This window comes from Prenolepis imparis, unplaced genomic scaffold (assembly GCF_030444845.1).
Source record: "Prenolepis imparis isolate NDT839.2.m4 unplaced genomic scaffold, iyPreImpa1.0 SCAF_51, whole genome shotgun sequence".
Taxonomy (NCBI): Eukaryota; Metazoa; Arthropoda; class Insecta; order Hymenoptera; family Formicidae; genus Prenolepis; species Prenolepis imparis.
Genome location: NW_028141209.1, coordinates 158,975 through 180,255, shown reverse-complemented (window position 1 = coordinate 180,255; position 21,281 = coordinate 158,975). Strand labels below are relative to the sequence as shown.

The 21,281-nt window shown below is 47.2% G+C and overlaps 1 protein-coding gene across 1 annotated transcript; it reads left to right on the top strand.

Moving 5' to 3' along the window:
- The first annotated feature begins 11,536 nt into the window (after positions 1-11,536).
- LOC145947180 (uncharacterized) lies at positions 11,537-21,007 on the top strand. The gene is made up of 8 exons (XM_083056971.1): positions 11,537-11,546; positions 12,401-12,548; positions 12,642-12,713; positions 13,211-13,218; positions 13,287-13,492; positions 13,665-16,206; positions 18,238-18,414; positions 20,922-21,007. The coding sequence occupies exons 1-8, from the start codon at positions 11,537-11,539 to the stop codon at positions 21,005-21,007; spliced, it is 3,249 nt and encodes a 1,082-aa protein (XP_082913097.1).
- Positions 21,008-21,281: the final 274 nt, after the last annotated feature.

The window sequence follows — 21,281 nt, the reverse complement described above, 5'->3', positions numbered from 1 at the left end:
ATGTGCAATAATTTTATAATATGTAATCAAATCCGCCAAATACATATGTATATACTGCGACGACTTTTTTCTTCCGATTCGTGCGCGGCAAATCGGAAGAATGGAGCCGTGTCGTCTACAAAAACGAGACAGATATATTTATTAATTAATTCGCGCGGGTGAGCTAAAGTGTTGATCGCTCCGCGCGTACCGCAACGGAGACAAGGGCCGTAATTACTACTAACGATGCTTAGGGCGCCAGACGCGATCTTTCGCGCGTCAATCTGCGAAATAATCCGACGCGAAATCTTGGCCGAAAACCCGCTACGGGCCGGTCAGCTCTCCTAACGGTAGAGGGGCAGAGTGGTGTTGCAGCGAAACCAATAGATTCGAGAATAGTAAAATCGCGAATGTTAAACGCAAGTGTTACAATCTACGGGACGAGACGAGACACGAAATAGACTTGATATATTTAATACTATTGATAACAGAAATTTATTATAAAAAGAAATATAAAGAATTATAAAGAAATATACGAATTAACAAATAATACAAAATTGAGACGAAAATAACGTGTTATGACAATGCGAAAAGAATACGAAGTCCTCGCTTCGAGTATTACTAACGGTAACTGAGATTTACAAAAAAATAATAATAGAACCACGGGACGAACAATAACAACTCGTAATAAGAACAACGCTACGCAGGCGAAATCAAAAGCCAAACTAAAGCCGGTTAACAATAATCAGGAGACAGTCTCGCGCGGCGCCATCCGCTATCCTTCCGACAGCCCGTGGCCGAGATCTCGCTCTCTTTCACTCTCGCGTTCGCGCTTTCGCGTGCTCTTTCTCACGCTCGCGCTCTCTCGCCGATGGTCGCGAATATTATGTATTCTCGCTATCATAACTACGTTACACGAACTCTCTTTCCGTACGCTTTTCACTCGGATCGATAAATAATTTCGCGACGAAATCCTCACGCTACAACGACATTTACTCAATCGCACGACACAATTATACTACGACGCGACAACGCACAGTCGCGATACGTAAACCCGACCGAATCCCGGAGAGACGATAATTACGCGTACTTTAATTGACGGACTGACGGTCTCGGAAACTCTCGCCACTTAACGTCGATCGCTCGCAAACGCTAAAGCACTAAAGGTCGGGCCGAGCCCTCAAATTCCTTTAATCTATAGTCACACGAACAGCTCGCGACGACGCTAGAGTGGCTAAGGCTCGGACATACATGAACGTAATTAATATAGCGTACACGGGTAACCTCACCGATAAATACTCTCTCTTCCTGAGCACCCTTGCGTCTTCGGGACTTCGGAATCTCGGTAGCCTCGAGATCAGCTGACGCTCGGTAACGGGCACGCACCACGTAGGACAGGCAGCACAAGAGTGTCGAATCTACTGCCCCGAATCGATATCAGGACTCAATCCTGCGCGAAAGGGGTTGCGCGACCCAATTATCGCTTCGCACGACTGATCGCCCCTGCGATGTCATTGCCCTGTTTTGAGGATTGGCGTGATCCGCGCTGTAACGGCCGTGCCCTTGATTCGTCCAAATGCCAATTTTTTTCAATAGTGTTGTTTCGGATGGTTTTTATGTCCTTGTCCTGCTGTCTGTATTATTTCGTTCGGTCCTCTCGACAACGCTCCGTGTACGAAAAAAAATAAAAATAAACGCGAATTAATAATATGATTTCGGTATCGCAAGCCGTCTCTCCGGGGAAAATCGGTGGCTCTCGTGCTCTCTCTCTCGCGTGGCGCGGCCGCTCGGCCCTTGCCCCGCGATTTCGGAGTGACTCGCGTCGTGACGGCCACGTCACAATACATATAAATGTACGTACATCTGGATGTACAGACCCGGAATCTGCCTTTGTATATCATACGGCAGATTCCAGAACGTCCTGGAAACTGTCGTAGAACCTAAATTTTTTCCAGGACAGTCCTGGAAAATGCCAAATGTCTTGGAATCTGCTTATACAAAACGTCAAAAGTCCCGGAAACTGCCCCTGGACATACATATATCTATATATGCATATACGGAATATTAAATTATACAAACAATATAAAGTATAGATTAATTATTAATTATTTATAAAACAATTGCGATATCACGAATATCCTTATCCTTATTATAATTAATAAATCGATCCTGCAATTCGAAATTTTTGCTGCGCGCTTTCTTAATCTGAATTATTTAGATCTTCAAAAATATCTTCTACAAAAATATGTAACTAACAGCTGCATACTTTTTCTTAAAAACAATTATGTTTTCTTTACACTAACTGATTCCTCTCATTATTTTGTACATTATTGTTATTCTATTTACTCGATCCTGTGATACGATCGTTCTAAATCCGAATTATACTTGTTAGATATATTTGATAAATTGAACAATAAAGCATCGAACAAAATATATTTGTTTCTAAATATTTCCGAAACATTTTATGTACTATGACATATATTTACGAAAAATATTAAATTATAATTGCATTTCAAAATATAGAGATTAATTATTTATTAAAATTTATTATATTTATTAAATAATTATTAATGAATCACCGAGGGGTGAAAAGTGGCCCCGCATGTTCAGTATCTGGCTGACATGCGGTGGTCCCGGGTTTGAATCCAGTTCGAACCAATCACCCCATATGCCTGCTTGGAACTGGTGGAAGAAAAGGATAAACGGAGTCGATGAAAGGAGGGGGAACAGGATGAGTTAAAGGAATGAAGGAAGGAGGAAAGAAGGGAGACAGGGAGAGCGAGAAGGAAAAGGAGAAAGGAGGTGAGACGAGAGACGAAGGAGAATAGGAGACCCTCTCGAGGGTCACGACCTTGTCGTGGTGAGAGGGCTCACCCTAATGCAGAGGATAGTCTGCATTGGGGTGCTAACAGTGACCCGTACGGCTTCGGCTGTACATGAAAGACCACCCGCGCCTGGGGTGGCTCCTCCCTATTTGGAGGGACGGGGCCCACTTCCCCGAAAGGGGGCCTCCCCTCGTTTGTTGAGAGGGGATGGACCGTAGGTAAGGGATGGCGACCCGGAATTCAAACGCCCGGCTGGCTCAGAGCCGATAGGGGAGAACTTGCACGGTGCTGCTGCACCAGTTCTCCTTCTGGGGGGCGGGAGGATTTGGTGGGAAGGACACTGCACGGCGCTGCTGCACCAGTCCTTTCCCACCAGTCATCACGGCTTCGGCCGTGGTGACGGGAGAGGATGTGGGTGCCGGTCGCCTGGGTGTCTGGGGTTGGGGCGGCGGGAAATCTCCCGTCGCTCGCGGCCTGGCATTCGGTGCGAAGCGGCGTCCCACAGTGGGGAAATCTTCTCTGGCGGTGAGGGGGACGTGGTCCTTCTCACTGGCGCTTCATCCCAGGAGGACGGAGGACGGCGGGGAGATATGTCCGAAGATATTCGGGCATCCGGAAGCCTCCGGATCCGCCGTCCGGGCCTCACCCTCGAGCCACCCGGACGTATTCCGGGCTCGGGTCGGAGGGGGGGTGATGGCTTAACGACCGGAGCATGGAGCCAAGAGAGTCCTCGGACTCCGGAGGCCCTTCCCCGGTTGGTCGCCGGGGCCGCTCGGACGTTTTCCGAGGCGGGGCCCGGCGACGCGAGAAATATTTCCGGCCGGTCGGGACCGTTACCCTTTCCGAACCGACCGGCCGGAAAAGGCGCTAGTCCCTCCTAAAGCCATATGGCGGGAGGGACGTGCTGGCCGCCACGGCGGGTAAGGCTGGGCCGGGGAACGGCGACCCAGCCCCAATCGTCCGTGGGGCCCCCCGCGTGGCGCCACCCTGCGGAGTGCCCCTGTTGTCGGAGGCAGGGGACCCCTGAAAGCCGTATGGTGAGTAGGGGGCTCGGAGTCCAGATGGGGGTGCGCGTATTCCCCACAATCCTGTGACATAAGCCAGCTCCCCGGAGATACCCAGGGCCCGGTTAGGGGATGATGCCGGTCATGTTTCGGGTCATCCCCTGGCCGGTGGGAGATATGCCGGCTGGCGGAGCTCCGCAGGGACAGTGGGATAAATTAAAATGAAGATCTCACAAAACAAGATTACAGAGGAGGGAGGAGCGCGCAACACACGCAGAAGGGAGGCCTCTGCATCACGCGCAGAGAAGAATAACAGTGCCTGCACTGTCAACGCAGACGCTAGTACCTCGCAGAGAGTTGTACGCCAACCAGTAATAAATCTAGTACGCGTCGACTCAAACAACAGCCTCTCCTCAGCATATTCGGAGAGAGCTGCCAGCGAGGGAGGACCAAATAGGCTGGAGAGGCGTGTACGCCAAACCAGGGCAGATAGGTCCGCCGCGAGGAACAACATACTCGCGGAGAAGAGAGGAATTTCTAGGTCGGAGGCGAAGCTGGATCCATTAGGACACGATAGCCACTGTCCTCATGGATTTCTCCCCCGATATAGAAAGATCGCGGAAGACGTCAGTAAAGGAGGGAGAGGAGGAAGAAGAGCTTCCTTCCATCCCGGTAAAAAGGAGGCCGGGATGTCCCACTACTACCGGGGAGTGGGACAAGAAGAAAGAGAGAATGGCGAAGGAAGCCAAAGAGGAGGAGGAGAGGAGTGAGAGTGAGAGGGAAATCCTTGATCGTCTCATCGAGCCAGCTCTGTCAAAATCGTAAAAGTTGTTCTTGGAGAGGATCAAGGACAAAGAGGACGAATTCGAGAATAGTCCAATCTCGAATTTGGAGGCGGTGGTGTCCGAGAGGACGACCAACTTATATAAGGTAGCCGTCAGCTCGGGCACCATGAAGGGTTCCTTGAGTAAAATGGCCAGGGACTCCGCCGCGGATATGTGCGCGGCGGCCACAATCCTGGCCATAAAAGCCCAGAACCCTAAGGATGTACCCCTGGACAAGCAGCTAGAGGAAATCCGCCGAGAGATGCAGCTGCTGAAAATGGAGAATCAGGAGCTGCGTCAAACGTTGGAGAGAAGAAAGAAAAGAAAGACAAATTGGGTGCAAAGTACGGACGGCTTGGCTGCGATCACCCGAAGGAACGCGCCCACGTCTCCCCCACTTAGGTTCATACAAGCCGGGGAGGGACACGTGGTAGCCCAGTGGGGGTCCATCGTAGTAGTGGACGTGTACCTCTCGCCCAGTCTACCCAGTCGCCCAGATAAACAGACTTACGGCGAGAGGTTACGCGCCCTAGAGAGGCAGATCAACAGCCGTCGCCCCGCCCCCGTGATTATGGCGGGGGACTTCAACGCCAAATCTGGCGTTTGAGGCTCCCCACGCCAAGATTGGCGGGGCGGTGAACTCCTGGAGATGGCGGCGAGGTGCGATCTCGCTCCTTGCAATACAGGGAGCGAGAACACCTGCGTTAGAATGCGGGGCGGGTCAATTGTGGATCTCACATAGGTGCCCGCTCCGCACAGAGGATGGTTCGTGGGTGGCGGGTGTTGACGGAGGCAGAAACCCTTTCCGATCATCGGTATATAGGGTTCTCCGTCGACGCCTACCCCCGCGAAGTCATGGAGCGCCGCCGACTCCGGGAGGCTGCCTCTCACAGGTGGGCCCTACGCAAGATGGACCAGGACGCGTTCCTGTCCACAGCTGTCCTCATGGTCGATGGCGAGGACATGAAGGGGGACCTGGACGAACATCGGGGATGGCTGCAAGACACGATTGAAAAAGCGTGCAACGCAGCCATGCCCAAGGTGACGGCCAGGTCCCCACGGAAGGCATATTGGTGGTCGGAGGAAATCGCCGAGGCCCGGCGATCCTCCGACCACGCAAGAAGGCACCTTCGGCGAAGGAAGCGGTCCGCGCAGACAGACCCCGAGAGCTACGAGGACGCGTGGGACGCGTACCGTCACAGACGGGACGCCCTACGCGTCCTCATAAGGAAGTCAAAAGCCCGGGCATGGAAGGAGTTGCTCTCCTCCCTAGACAAGGATCCGTGGGGGCGCCCATACCGGATAGTCTTGAACAAACTGCGGGGCGGGGCGCCTCCGATGACGGAATCTCTCGATCCCCAGTTCGTTAGTCGAGTTGTCGACGCACTATTCCCGCGCAGACAGGAAGAGGTGGACCCGATTCCTGCGCGGGAGTGGGAGTGGGACGATGAGACTATGGGGGTCACGGGAGGAGAACTTAAAGACGCCGTTAGAAAAATAAAAAAGGGTAAAGCCCCCAGTCCTGACGGCGTCCACGGAAAGGGCTTTAGCCCATCGGGGTCTCGCCAAGCCCATGCGACACTTATACAATGAGTGCTTCCGCATGGGCCGATTCCCATGAGAGTGGAAGGAGGCTAACATCGTCCTCCTTCCCAAGCAGGGCTAGCCGGGGGATTCCCCCTCGGCCTATAGACCAATCTGCCTTTTGGACGAGGCGGGCAAAATCCTCGAAAGGATTATTGCCGATCGCCTCGTCCATCATTTGTCCCGGGAGGGTCCCAATCTTAACAACGATCAATACGCCTTCCGCGCCGGGCGGTCGACTATTGATGCGATCTTGCGCGTCCGCTCGATCGCGGAGGCCGTAACGAGAGGGGGCGGGGTGTTATTAGCGGTATCGTTGGATATCTCCAACGCGTTTAACACCCTGCCCTGGAGCCGGGTCGGGGATGCTCTAACATACCATAGAGTACCCCCGTACCTGGTCACAATCCTCGGGGACTACTTCCGGGATAGGCAATTGGCTTACACGGACGGTAATGCCGAAGAGCGACACATAAGAATGACATGCGGGGTTCCACAAGGGTCAGTGCTAGGACCCCTAATGTGGAACCTCGCATACGACGTCGTTCTTCGGACGGCCCTGCCCCTCGGCTGTCACGCAGTCTGCTACGCAGACGACACAATCGTGATGGCCGGGGGGTCCTCGTGGGAAGAGGCGACTGCGCGGGCCAACCTTGCGGTGGCTCGTGCCGTGCGGCTCATAAGTCAGATTGGGCTCAGGGTGGCGCCCCAGAAAACGGAGGCCGTTTTTATTCATAACGGCCGCCGTGGAGCGCCGCCAAGAGCCCAAATCTACGTGGAGGACACCCCTGTGGAGGTGGGGACCCAAATTAAATACTTGGGTCTCCACCTCGATGGCAAGTGGAGCTTCGGCGAGCATTTCCGTCGCATAGCCCCGAGAGTAGAGCGGACAGCGATGGCACTTAGCCGATTGCTGCCCAATCTCGGGGGCCCAGACGGAAATGTTCGCCGCTTGTACGCAGGCACCGTCCACTCGATGCTTCTGTACGGTGCCCCAGTATGGGCGGAGAGACTGGACGTCACCCGCAGAGCAAAAGATGCTTTGCATCAGCTGCAAAAGCGGGTGGCGAACAGAGTCTGCCGGGGGTACCGTACGGTAAGTTGGACGGCTGTGGGGGTGCTCTCTGGAGTACCCCCCGTGGAATTGCTCGCCCACATGTACGCCGATGTCTATTGGCGTACACGGGAGTATCAGCGGACGGGCATTCCAGTCACGGACGGTGTCCGGCGGGCCCTACGGATCCACACACGGCGGGCGCTGATCCGGGAGTGGGGCGAAAGATTACTCGACCCACGATTACCCGGTCAGCGCAGCGTCGGGGCCATCTTGCCCTGTCTAGAAGAATGGCTAGACAGGGCACGCGGGGGTGTCACATATCATATGATCCAGGTGCTCACAGGCCACGGCTGTTTTGGCGAGTACTTGGGTCGTATACAGAAGGAGCGCATGGCACGATGCCACCATTGCAATCACGAGCTGGACTCCGCCTAGCACACACTAGCGGAATGTGCTGCCTGGGCGGACGAAAGATCAGAGCTCGTGGCCACAATTGGGACGGATCTTTCACTGCCCGCAATAATACGGGCAGTGACAGACAATGATGATGGATGGAAGGCGTTCTCCTCCTTCTGCAGCAACGTCATGCTGCAGAAGGAGGAGGCGGAGAGAGAGCGAGAGAGGATGGATAGGAGACAGAGAGAGATGGAGGGGCGAGAGACCAGCGAGGATGAGGAGTGGAGCTTGAGTAGGAAGAGGAGGAGGGTGACAAGGAGGAGACAGTCGGGGGCGTTCCCCCCTCTGCGCCCTTGGCCATGGGCTCACCTGTGGTCGGGGTGCGGCGGGGGGATGTCCCCTTAACACCCGCATCCAGTCAGGATGCGGGATGAGGTCACCGGAGGGGGGAGACGGAGACACTTAAGTCCCCAGATCCCCCCCGGTGATCTCTCGGGAAATCGGGGGTTGGGCCGCGCCTTAGGGCGCGGTCTCCTCTCCCCGGCCCCCAAACGGGCAACCCCCTCGGTTGTCGCCGAGGCCTAACCCCCAGAGGGGCGGTGGGAGCGGCAACCGGAGGGGTCTGGGGGGGCGGGCGCGCTCGGGGGTCGGGGCTTCGGGCCCGGCACCCGGGTAGGCGCGCGCCTCCCCTCACGGACGAGATGCAACGAAGGGAGCCCTCCTACCGGGAGCCTAGTGTACCGGTGCGGGGGCTCTCCCGCTGTAGAGATTACCTCTTTCCTTCTGAGGGGGGTCATATGGAGCGGGCCTCCAGGGCTGACCGCCGAATCCGCGTCCCCTTCGGGGAGCGGAGGGAGCGACAGCCCTGGAGGCGGGGGGCCGCGGCTCGAGCGGGAATACTCGAGCCGCGACCCCGCCCCCCAAACTCTTTGGGAGGGCGCAGCGTGAGGTTGGTGTCGCCCTGCGTTGCAACCGCGGAGTCCGCACGATGGCGGAGGGGAAGGCTGCTCCTGCGGTCTTCCGCCGAGACGGAAAGGCCCCCCCGCCTTTCCGTCTCGGCGGCCCCGGAGTCGGCATGGGCAACCAGCATCCTCCCTACCTAAACGCCCGGGAAGGACACCCGCTGTGGTTTTAGTGCGGTCCCCTTCTGTGCCTCGCCACAGGGAAAACTCCGGTTCTCCCTGGGGCGAGGAGAAGGAATCCCACATAAACCTTGCTCTCTATCCGGGGGGACAAGGGTACCTTCTGAAGGTTTCCACAGCGAGAAAAAAAGGGGGTGTGCTCGCACACTTCTCCCCGGGCACAGGGAGCCGGGCTGGGGGTCCGGCGGTTTGCCCTCGATCAAGGCCGAGGTACGGATCGCCGCACGGCGAAGGTCCGACTCCCTTCCCCTTATGGGGGCAGAAGGGGAGGGGGCACGTCGGTGTAGTGCCTGACGTGTCCTCCTCCAAGAGAGACCGGTGACTGTGGAGAAGAGTCCATAGACACCGGTCCCGGGAGGATAGCAGGAGGCCAAACCTGTTTGGTGTTCCATCGCACGCTATCCCTCCCGAGGAGGAAGGAGGAGCGGGTTGGTCGGGCGCGGATCGCGGGGCTAGTCCCCGGGGTCAGCTACCGACCGGCCCCTTCTCCCGGCTGGGGTCTTCCTCCTGGGGAAGATCTCAGCGGCTGCCCTCTTCGACCGTCAGCCGACCTCCAACTCTTAAGGGAGCGAGGAAGGCCCGGCCGAGGGGGGCTCGGGGGGACCACAGGAAACCAAGTCAAGAACTTGGCATCCATTACACGTGGTCCCCCCCAGGAGGGCGATGCGGGTGGTGGGGCCCTCTTACCGGTTCGCCATAAGGGCGCCGGGATGAGGGCACCACACCCGTAAGAAAGGTCTCCACCCTTCTGGAGGAGGCCTTTCGGTGAGGGTTCCCCGGATTGATGGCCGAATCCAAACTCCTTATAGGAAGTGGAAGGAGCCACAATTCGGGGAACGGGGAGCCGCTACTCGAGCGGGAATACTCGAGCAGTGACCCCACCCGTCAAACTTTTTGAGAGGGCGTGGCGTGGAGGCGGTGTCCCTCCCGCGCCACAACCGCGGTGGCCGCACAATGGCGAGGGGAGGGATTGCTCTCGGGCAGTCTCTCTCCTGAGAGGTTTTGGCGGGGGGGGGGGCGCGGAGTTGGCATGGGATTCCAGCATCCTCCGCGTCCCCTACCTAACGCCCGAGATGAGACACCCGTGAGGGGTTTAGTACGGTATACTTCACCCCATCACGGGGAAGACTTCGGTCTTCCCTGGGATGAGAAGGAGTCCCACATACCCCCCATTCCTTTCCCGGGGAATGGGGAAATCTTTAACAGATTCCCCTCACGCAAAAAAAAGGGGTACAGCGGAAAAGTTGTGCAGCTTCGCCTCTTATATATGTGGAGTATCCAGGCATGCCCATAAGTGTGTATGCGAGTAATGATGGATTCTTTTGAGACATTATTATTGAGGTACGTATTTCCATTTCCTTTTTAATACATTTATCTATGCTATTTGACATATAAACATTTCTAATATCTAAATTATTGTTAGTAATTACATTTATATAACTGTTTGTATTAGAATAAGCGAGAAATCTTATTTTATTGACATATTTTTGATTTTTCAGATATTCGTCGCTTATTTCCTTTATAACGATTCGTGAATGCTCCGTTTGGAATACGGTAGCATTACAAATGGAATGCGAAGTGCGAATGAAGAGGAGTATCTGCGTTTTACTATGCATCGTCGCATAAGCAGTAGGATGTCCTTTGGATTGCATTTTCTTGGCAGTGCCTCTATAAACTACAGAGTGTGATAATTTCTCACATCCGTTGAAAAATACTGGGGACCAAAAATTTTGATATCCCTCTTCATCTGTACATTCGAGGTGAGTATATATACATGTAGTGCCTATGGGCAGTAGTATTTTGTTAGTTAATAAATCTACTTTTACAGAGTAATACTTAAAAATTATATAAATATTTATATTTTGTTTTGTTTTCAGGTACTCCGACGGAATATCATTTTTATTATTATCATTTAAAGGAATTAAACGGCTATTCACGTCGTTTATGGAGAGGCCATGAAAGGTGAAATTTCCGAAGTGAAATCTTCTATGTGCGTGTATATATGCGCATGAAGATACGTTAATAGGTGCGTAATGTCGCTCGTTTCTTAACATGTTTTCAAAATTGATATCTTTATGATCTGAATTTTCATAATCTGAATTATCTATAATGTATTCTATTTCGATCCCGCAGGTCAATACATCTACAGTAGCGACTCTGGGATGATAAAGCAATTCAACATATACATCGCGGGATAGGTCTCCTTCGTTTAAGTGACATGTGTTGTCTTCGAGCAACGACACGATGGTGCCATTATCATACGGCGCTTCGCAGTCATATCCTATGAGAGCGTCGCAGAAACGAGTCAAAAGGACGAAATATATTGAGATAATCATCTGCAACAAATAAGATATCATCCTGGTTCGTTATAGTACGCTTTTCTTATTCTATTCGTGTGTACAATTTTTATAGTATTTCCTAATTGAATTTTTACATTTCTATTCTTAGAAGTTGTTATTATTTATCAACGGTTTCGGCGAATCTAACAATTTTCTTTTGTTTATCGGGTGGTTTAGCAGGCGGTCGTTCCCGTGGAATCATAAGTATTTCTTTTGATGTCTCGGAGTCTTCGTCTGAATCTTCGTGGCGTAACGCGGGAGGGTTGTTCGTCGAAAATTTCGGTGGCGGTTCGAGAGCTTCTTCGTAGGTTTCTTCGTTGGAATCGTCGTTGAAATCTTCAAGTGTTCCAGGTTCAAAAAATTTCGGGATTGTTTTACGACAGGACATGTTGAAAAGTGAGTAATGTTAAATATTGGATTTCGCAATAAGGCATCTGCATTTTTGTTAGAGCTGCCTGTTTCGTGTGTCACTGTATAATCGTACCCTTTTAAATTATTATTTGATAATTTGAATACATCGCGGTTCTGCTTCACTAGGATGGCAAAATTTTCTTTCTCTATACCATTAAGATGATCGAGTCATGATAATTGTAAAATCTCGTCTATTCTTTTGATATTAATATTTTCACCGGGGTCTAAGTCGTATTTTGTAATCTCAATTTTTTTGTCATGAAGATTATCGTAATACTCATTAACCTTTATTCGATTTGCATGTTCGTCGTCGTATGTGTCGTCGTTTCGTAATATGTCGCTGAAATTATTAATAATATCATTATTATCATTGTTATTATTGTTCCGCAAAATTTCGTTATAGTTGCACGCATTATTGTATCTGAAAGAAATTTTATTATTTCGAAAATTTTTATTTTTTTCTATATCGTCACCCTTTTTGCTGGTACTAATAGAAATTGTTTTATTCTCGACAATTATCTTTGTCTGCAAATTCTCATTTGTTTCCATTATTTGATTTCTTTGTTTATATGTTTCAGCTACACATGAAGAATAATTCGCGATTGCGAGAGGGGGAGAGGGGGAAGAATAATTTGTGAGAGGAGTGCCTGGCTTCATCAGGTCATCACCTTGTAAGAGAGGTTGCAACAGAGCGAATACGTCGGAGTCGTCTGCTGAAGAAATGTGAGATCCATCTTTTGTGGATATAGGGAGATCACTTTTTCGTGAGTAAGTATTAGTAGTAGAGGGAATTTCATGTGTAGAGACATTTATTAATTGAGAAATCGTTTTCGTTTCAGGAAAGGATTCAAGGAGAGGGGAGGTATTTTTGGGATGTCGATCTGGGTCGACGATACACCTTGATGCGCCAGAAGGAAGACAGTGCTCCTGCCCGTGGGGATGTCGATTTAAATCAGCGGCTCGCGTTTGCGCGCCAAAAGGAGTAAGGTGAGAAATGCATTCATTTATTAATTTGCGTTTGTTTTTTACTGCGTGATTGATTGGCATTATTTTTATAGTTATCTTTATAATTGTTTTTAGGTTGATTGGACACGATTTGCGTATCAGTAGCGGATTCAGCGTTTTTGGATGCAGTCTCTGCTGCAGGTTGAGGTAAATTTTCTGAAATTTTATTATTATTATTATTATTATTACTAGGCGGTTTTTTTTTTTAATTTCCGCAATTTCTAAAATTTTAATTGTAGGAATGAGAAATTCAATTGGGTCGTCTAAAGTATTTATAAACCTAATATATGCTTTATCATTTATGCAGGTTACAACCGATTCTCCGGCGTAGACTCCATCGTGATCCATTTTCATGCGAGGAATGTAACCTGTTTTGATCTCAGAATTCGAGATGCGAATTGTGATTCCTAAATTTGTACGTGGAGGTATGATTACTGATTCTTTTATTTTAAATTGAAAAGAACAATTATGCTATGTAATTGATTCATTTCCGTAATTTATACATGCATTATGTTCTGTAAAAAATGTTGATCCTAGAATTCCTTGTGTTATTATAGGAAATTCGTCGGGTACAACGTGGAACGTCACCGGTGCGTAAGAGATGTGAGCTACTATGGAGCCTAAAGTATTGACAATGTTTTCAGTGATACCGGTGAGTTGAATTATATCTTTATTATTGATAAATTTCGGAGTTAATACATCCCTTTTTTATAATATTAGGTTGTGCTCCTGTATCGAGCATAAAAGCTATGGGTCCCCTGAAGGATGGAGATTCGAGTTCGACAGCTGGTACTGTTCCGTCGTCTCCCCTAAGGATGTGGAGGGACCTGGGTCGCTCTCCATATGATTTATTGACAGGGCTTTGCCATGGCCTCGAGTCACCTCGTTGTTCGAGACCCCTGAGCGGTTTCCCGTATTTTGCGAAGGTACGTTATTTGCATAATTATTATTGTTCAATCATTATTATTATTGTAATTATTATTATTATTTTGATTATTACTATAATTATTAGGATTATGAGTATAATTATTATTTCGATTATAATTGTTATTTCTAGAATAATTGCTGTTATGATTGTTATTATTATTATTTGTTTAGGAACACGCTTGCCTTCCCAATTCGCACCTAACGAGCGAGCGAGCCCGAATGAATGAATTCCGCGATGAAACCCTCGGACATATGGAAAGACTTTCGAGTTCGCAAACCCCGGATCCAAAGAAACTATATTATATCCCTCATCACGCGGTATTTCGTGACACCAGTACGACATCACAGATCCGTGTTGTTTTTAACGCCTCGAATCGCACTTCAAACGGCACCTCGTTAAATGATTACCTGTTATGCGGGCCAAAACTACAAAATGATCTCGCGGCCGTCATATTGAAATGGCGTCAGTTTCGATACGTCTTTTCCGCAGATATCGCGAAGATGTATCGGCAAATATTAATTGATCCGCGTGACTGCGATTATCAACGAATTTTATGGAGAGCCTCCTTCGACGTTCCGGTCGAGGAGTACCGACTCCTTACGGTCACCTACGGCACCACATCCGCACCATTTTTAGCACTGCGCGTGTTACATCAACTTGCGATCGATGAAGGTTCGAACTTCCCGTTAGCGCTCCCCGTCTTACAACATCAAATTTACGTGGACGATTGCTTATTCGGTGCCGATGATCGAGTTTTAGCTTGCCAAACGCGTGAAAAACTCATATCGCTTCTCGCAAAAGGAGGTTTCCATTTACGGAAATGGGCCAGTAATTGCTCCACTTTATTAGAAGGCATTTATCCATCGAATCACGGATTGGCCTGTGGTAAGGATTTACAGATTGATGAGTCTTTGAAAGTTTTAGGAATTTCATGGCATCCCGATCGCGACTCATTTCAGTTCCGTATTGCGATGACAAGCACCCCCGGGAATACGAAGCGTCAAATCCTGTCAACTATCGCGAAGTTTTTCGATCCTCTCGGATGGATGACACCCATTATAATCACAGCCAAAATTTTGCTACAACATCTGTGGTCGCTTAGATGCGATTGGGACGACATCGTCCCTATTAAAGTTTTTGAGAAATGGTTTGAATTTTATTCGCAGCTACCTAAAATTGAAAAAGTTATAATTCCTCGATGGACAGAATACGGCCTTGACGTAATTCACCTTGAATTCCACGGATTCTCGGACGCTTCCACGAAAGCATACGCGGCGGCCGTGTACATGCGCGTTGTCTCCGTTGACGGCCGACCCAGCATTTCATTGCTCGTCGCGAAATCAAAGGTAGCTCCAATTAAAACCGTGAGCGTGCCGCGTCTTGAGCTCTGTGCCGCCTTGCTTTTAGCCCGATTACTATATTTCGTGCGCTCAGCCTTACAATGCCCCGCGGCAAAGTGTTATTGTTGGACCGATTCTATGATTGTTCTAGCCTGGTTACGTCAATCGCCCTCTCGGTGGAAGACTTTTGTCGCAAATAGAGTCGCTCAAATACAAGAATTAGTAGGTAACGCAACGTGGAAACACGTTCCGACGACAGATAACCCAACCGATTGCGCCTCACGAGGCATCAACCCTAAGGAGATTTTAACGCATCACCTCTGGTGGTCCGGACCCGCGTGGTTAAAGCATGACTCAACGTCGTGGCCAAACCTCTCTCTGCAACTAAACAAGGATATCTCGCTCGAGGAACGAATTATTGTTCAAGCTACCTCTGTAAACGTCTCCGAACCCTGGAACCTTCAATCTCGATTTTCATCCTGGGTGAAATTACTTCGCGTAACTGCCTTTGTTATGCGATTTACTTCCCGTCTACAAAGTAAGAAATTGAATCCTACTCTTAGTTCGAATGAAAGAGAACTCAATTCGCCGCTAATTTTGCAACCCAACGAAATCCACTCCGCCAAGGTTTTTTGGCTCAAAACACTACAAGCCAACCTTTTTCAGCAGGATCTCATGAATCTTCAAAGATCCCGTCCCGTCTCAAAATCAAGCTCGCTAACTCCGCTCAGTCCATACCTCGACAATGACGGCCTTATTCGTGTGCGAGGACGACTGGAAAACGCTGATTTGCCGGAAGCGGCAAAACACCCAGTCGTCTTGTGCTCACATCCGTTAGTCACATCCTTAATATCCGACATTCATATCCAAGGTCATCACGCCGGTCTTCAATTAACGCTCGCACGCATGCGACAAGAATTCTGGCTATTACGCGCGCGAGCCACCGTCCGATCAGTTTTGTACCGTTGCGTTAAATGTACGCGGGCCAGAGCGAGTGTTCCGTCGCAGCTCATGGGTGAACTTCCAAAATGTCGCGTGAATCAGGTAACGAGAGCATTTGTGCATACCGGAATTTATTACGCGGGTCCGATCACGGTTCGCGTTGCGTCCGGACGCGGTCACAAATCCCATAAAGCATATATCGCTCTCTTTATCTCTATGACTGTACGGGCCCTTCATCTCGAACTTGTATCCGATTACTCTACAAACGCATTCATAGCTGCCTACAATCGATTTGTCGCTCGTCGAGGATTGCCCACCGCAATGTATTCCGACAACGGTACGACATTCCAAGGCGCCGACCGCGAATTAACATCTTCATATCAGGCTGCGGTGCGTAATCCCGATTTTATCAATCATGTAGCGAGCGAAGGTGTCTCATGGCACTTTATACCTCCCGCCGCTCCCCACTTCGCGGGACTGTGGGAAGCCGCCGTTCGAAGTGTTAAATATCATTTGAAAAGATGTATAGGAATTTATACTCTCACGTTCGAGGAGTTAACCACCTTATTATGTCGCGTCGAAGCGTGTCTTAACTCCCGACCGCTGCCGTCTCCGAAAATTTAGACGATTACAGGGCTTTGACCCCCGGGCATTTCTTAATCGGGACCGCACTAATCGCTCCCCCCGAACCGAGCGTCCTCGAAATTCCGGAACAACGTTTATCTCGCTGGCAATTAATACAGCGATTATGCGAAGGATTTTGGCGGTCGTGGAAACATGACTATTTGCAAACTTTACATCAACGCCCGAAATGGCGAGTTATCCAAAAATTGATTAAGATCGGACAAATAGTACTGTTGCGAAATTCCAACGCCCCCCCGAGTCACTGGACGCTCGGCCGCATCATTGCATGTCATCCGGGCATTGATAATCTAATCCGCGTTGTAACGGTCAAGACAGCGACTTCCGAATTTAAGCGTCCGATAGCGCAGCTTTGTTTCCTTCCGGTTAATATCAATACCGAAACCGAAAAGGAATCGACCACGGCGGACAGTACTTCAAATTAAAATAAAAAACCCGAATCGAAAGCCACGAAAGGTTGAGTTCGTATCTATTGCGATTCATTGTAACGACTTCTGCCTATCTGTATGTACATCGAATCATGAACGATATATTATTATTGTACAGTGTATAGTCTACGTTATCACCATTAATTTCGAATGAAAACATTCGAGGCGGGCGGTATGTTTAGGAACACGCTTGCCTTCCCAATTCGCACCTAACGAGCGAGAGAGAGAGAGAGAGAGAGAGAGAAAGAGAGAACGAGAGAGAGAGAGAGAGAGAGAGAGAGAGAGAGAGAGAGAGAGAGAGAGCGCATACCTCCCTCTCCAACGCTTATCGTGGGTCCTCATTCAGCGAAAAGCATGCAGGCCTCTGTGAACAGCCTCATGCTCATCCCTTCTCCCTGTTCCCACAATGTATCGCCTCGAATTGATTCCGCAAATCAAATCGACACACGTCGATCCCCCAATTTTCATTTTTCAACAATCGACCGGATTATATCTGTATAAAATCTCCGGCGGTGAGTTCTGCGTGAGCAAGCAATCGAAACACTCTAAGATACCAGCAAATACATCAAGTAGTCATATTACATTTACCGAGTCTGTTTAATTTATTTTGTCACGTAATACCTTGACGACCGAGTCTTCACGCAAGGCTGTATCAGCACGCGGAGAGGAAGTGCAGCGGAACAAAAATAAAAAAAAAGCAAAATTCCGCTTCGTCATTCTCCCTAACATTATTGAAACCTTCGTGGTACTGTCGTTTGCGGCATTCGTGTATTAAAGGTCCGAATTTTTTGCAGAAATTATAAATTTTTTGAGCTCCGTTTGTTGGAGGACTGGATGATACGTTCAAGGAGGTAAGCGGGTCGCGTTGTGGTATTCGCGTCGGATTTGCGGATACGGAATTATCTCGATAATTACGAGGGTTTCTATTTCTTAATTCTTCTCTTTCTAGACGCCTGTTGATTACTAGTACTTTCGAGCAAGCATCGGTGAAATCTGTATAACCTTCAGCGCGGAGTTCTATCCTGTACTCTTTTGGAAGACCTTCGTAAAATACTTCGAGAGCGAATGACTCTATAGACGAAAGTTCGAATTCATTTAACGGTCTATCAAGGTTAGTCTGATCTCCAGCTATTATAGCTGTTCTTAAATCCTATATAATCGAGAATATGTTCGTTTTGTTTTTTATAGGCCATACTTAATTGTCCGCGGTAATAATTAGAGCTTCTACCGGATCCAAAAGTGCGTTTGAGGCACATTCGACGAATTTTTCAACCGTCGGGTGAATTTCATCTTCCACGGCGAGGTACGCGTGGTGAGTTAATTTGTTACGTAACATTCGTACAAAATGTGCTTCGTCTAACGATGGTATTGACTCTTTTGCTCTTTTGCAGGCTCTTGCGAATTGCCAGACGGGAATATTGTGGCCGTCGTATTTCGGTACGAGTTCGAGAGCATCGCGGAGATAGGATTTCGAGTTTCCCATTGCTTGAGGAGAATTATTTGGATAATGGAAAATAAGATTGTGACCTACGGTGGTTTCTGTTGGAGTAGACGCAGAAAAATTATTGGTGAGTGCGCGCATCATATTTTCTAACATTTTGTTTGCATAATTCCGCTTCTTTTTCGCGCATTTCTTTAAATGCAGTTTCGTAATTAACGCGATCTTCGTTACTCGCGGCTTGAGTTGAGGGTACTCCTGAACGATCTATTTTAATTATTTATAATTATGTAAACATTTTCGTTTGTAAATATTCTCGTAAAATGTAAAATTCGTAATATTCTTATTATTAAATAGTATTTATAAAATTTGTTTGCGAATGTATTTGTGTATTCTAATTGTTTGTACAATGTGTGATTTCGTAATTAATATTGTGCGATAATAGCATAATTGTTTATACGTAATAAATAATGTTTGTAGTAGTAGTAGTAATATATGTTTATATAATGATAATTATTTTGTAAAATGTGCAATTTTCTAAGTAATATTGTGTAGCTATTTAATTGCTTATAGATATATAATAAATAATTTTCGTAGTTTTGCGTAATAAAGTTATGCTAATTGTACGATTCGTGGTTACTCAATTTCTCGTTGTATATAAATAGTATTATGTGACGAAATAATGTTTTCGTATGTATATAATATATAATATTTGTAGTTATTTATTTTTTTCTCAAGTTGCAAAATTATATTAATTGATACGATTCTTAATTTGTTTGTTTCAGAACGTTGTATATGTAGAAGTGAACTTGCGAAAAGGTATTCTTGTCGTGTCGATTATTTCGTTACGCTGTTACAAGCTTTCGTATATTGGTGTCCTTCTTGTATCGAAATCCCACCACGCTGGCACTAATTGATTTATGTTACGTCCTGGTGGGAGATATTTGACGCGTTCTTGCGTTACTCTACAAAGGTACGCGAAAATAAGCATGGCTCGCGGGCCGAGCGGTAAAACACGTAGTCAGGACTTATGTGGAGAACGCGACGTGTCAGGACGACATAATTATTATTAATATGAATTAATACGCACGCTTCAGTCTAGGTACGCATATTATTCTACTTGAAGGAAATGTGAGTAATGAATACTATTTCTTATTTACTATGTTACTGCCTATGATAAGAAAATAATGCTACGGTTTCAAATTATATAAATATGTTTATTCTTTTTAGTCTAGGGTGATGACTTCCGGTTCCCTGGGAGGCTTAATTATAATGCGGAATGTCCGCGGAAGTAAGACGTCACTTTTGACCTTGGGTCGTTTCCGTGCCAGCGATTCAAAGACTACTTCCGGTTCCGAATCGTCGGCTTCACTCTTCCGAGAGGCGAGGTAGTCTATCAAAATCTGCACTTGCTCCGATAGTGGCCGAGTTTGACAGGTCCGAGAAAAGTCTCCGATATATAACGCTCGGGTCAAGCATTTTACTAGATGAGCTTTGCCGGCTCTTCTTCCGCGTCCCATTTTGCTACTAAATAATTAGCAAGCGCGTAAACATTAACAATTTCCATATTGTTATATTTCATTAGTTAATGTCCTGTTATTAATTAGTTAACTCGTCGGTTAGATTGTCAAAATATGTATATATATATATATATATATATATATATATATATATATATGTCTTCACCTATTGATTATATTTACTAATGTTTAATTAATTCTTAAATATTATTAACTGATTCTGTCTTTTGTTAATTACAGGTTGAGATGGATGTGCGTATCGCTCTGAGAGAGGCGTGACCTTGAGGATAGACAGAGGTTCACCCTTATTGAGGCGCTCCCCGAGAGATGGGTATAGAAAAGGAGCTAGTATCGAGGATAGTTCGCCCTTTTCGGAGACGCTCAGAAAGATAGGAGCTGTACGACGCCCTGTGAGAGGCGCGCGGTATATGGAAAAGAAAAGTATTGATAGAAGACCGAATTATTATCAGATAAGTATAAAATCTTCTTAAGTAATAATTAAGATATATATATATATATATGTGTGTGTATCAGCCTGAGCTTGTGGTTAATTTCAGGTTAATGATATCATGCAAGACGGAGCGAGCTCGACTAGTGGAGCGACAGTAGTGAGACGAGAGTTTCGGCGGACTTGAAGATATTCAAGCGTCGCGTCGAATATTAGCGTGACGATTTATCAGTAGATTAGTTAATTTTATTCTTCACATGCAGTTGTTAGATTAGTTCACTTAGTTTATTAATAATTTAAGAATTTGCGTTCGGTGGTTTTAATTAGAATATTAGTCGCGAAAGAGTAATTATATTTCACTCGCGAATGATATAAGTTCACTTGTTAATACTTACGATGATATCTGGTAATCTTAGAAGAGTCTTGAGGTCGAAAGATATATTTTACTCTATTAGTTTATTATAAAATATTTAATTTTACAGGTATCACTTCTGATATAAGTATATGTATAAAGTATAAATTGTTGAGAATCATATCTGACTGATTGAATTCTAGTAATTTGATCTGATATCGCAATTATAATTTTCGTAGAGATTTGTCACAATGATTTCGTATTAATTGAAGATTGATTTTGATTTCTATATAATAATGAATTGATATGATCCGCAGGACCGGTATATATACTGCTGGGTTACCCCCAGATTTTCGGAAATCACTCGTCGATCATGAGGTGCCACGTATGCAGAGACATGTGATTACAATAAGTTTCACGCATCCCTTTACAATAAGATCACGCGAGAAAGTGTAAATATTCTCGGTAAATATTCGGGGTTCCTAGTATATTTGCGCAGTTATATTTGTATTTCTCAGAATTGTTTTGATTTTAAGTCGAAAACATGTTATGATTATCGTGTCCTTTAGGAATATGTATTGTTTATGTAAGTTATTTGAAATTATCCGTTAACAGTGATAAAATAATGTAATCCCTTGAAATATTAATAAATGATGTTATATATATTTAAATTGAAT

Bases quoted from the DNA above. Each gene is read 5' to 3' on its own strand.
- LOC145947180 (XM_083056971.1), top strand. The intron at 12,549-12,641 runs GTGAGAAATGCA...AATTGTTTTTAG, and splicing joins TGCGCGCCAAAAGGAGTAAG to GTTGATTGGACACGATTTGC. The intron at 18,415-20,921 runs GTGAGTGCGCGC...TATGATCCGCAG, and splicing joins TAGACGCAGAAAAATTATTG to GACCGGTATATATACTGCTG.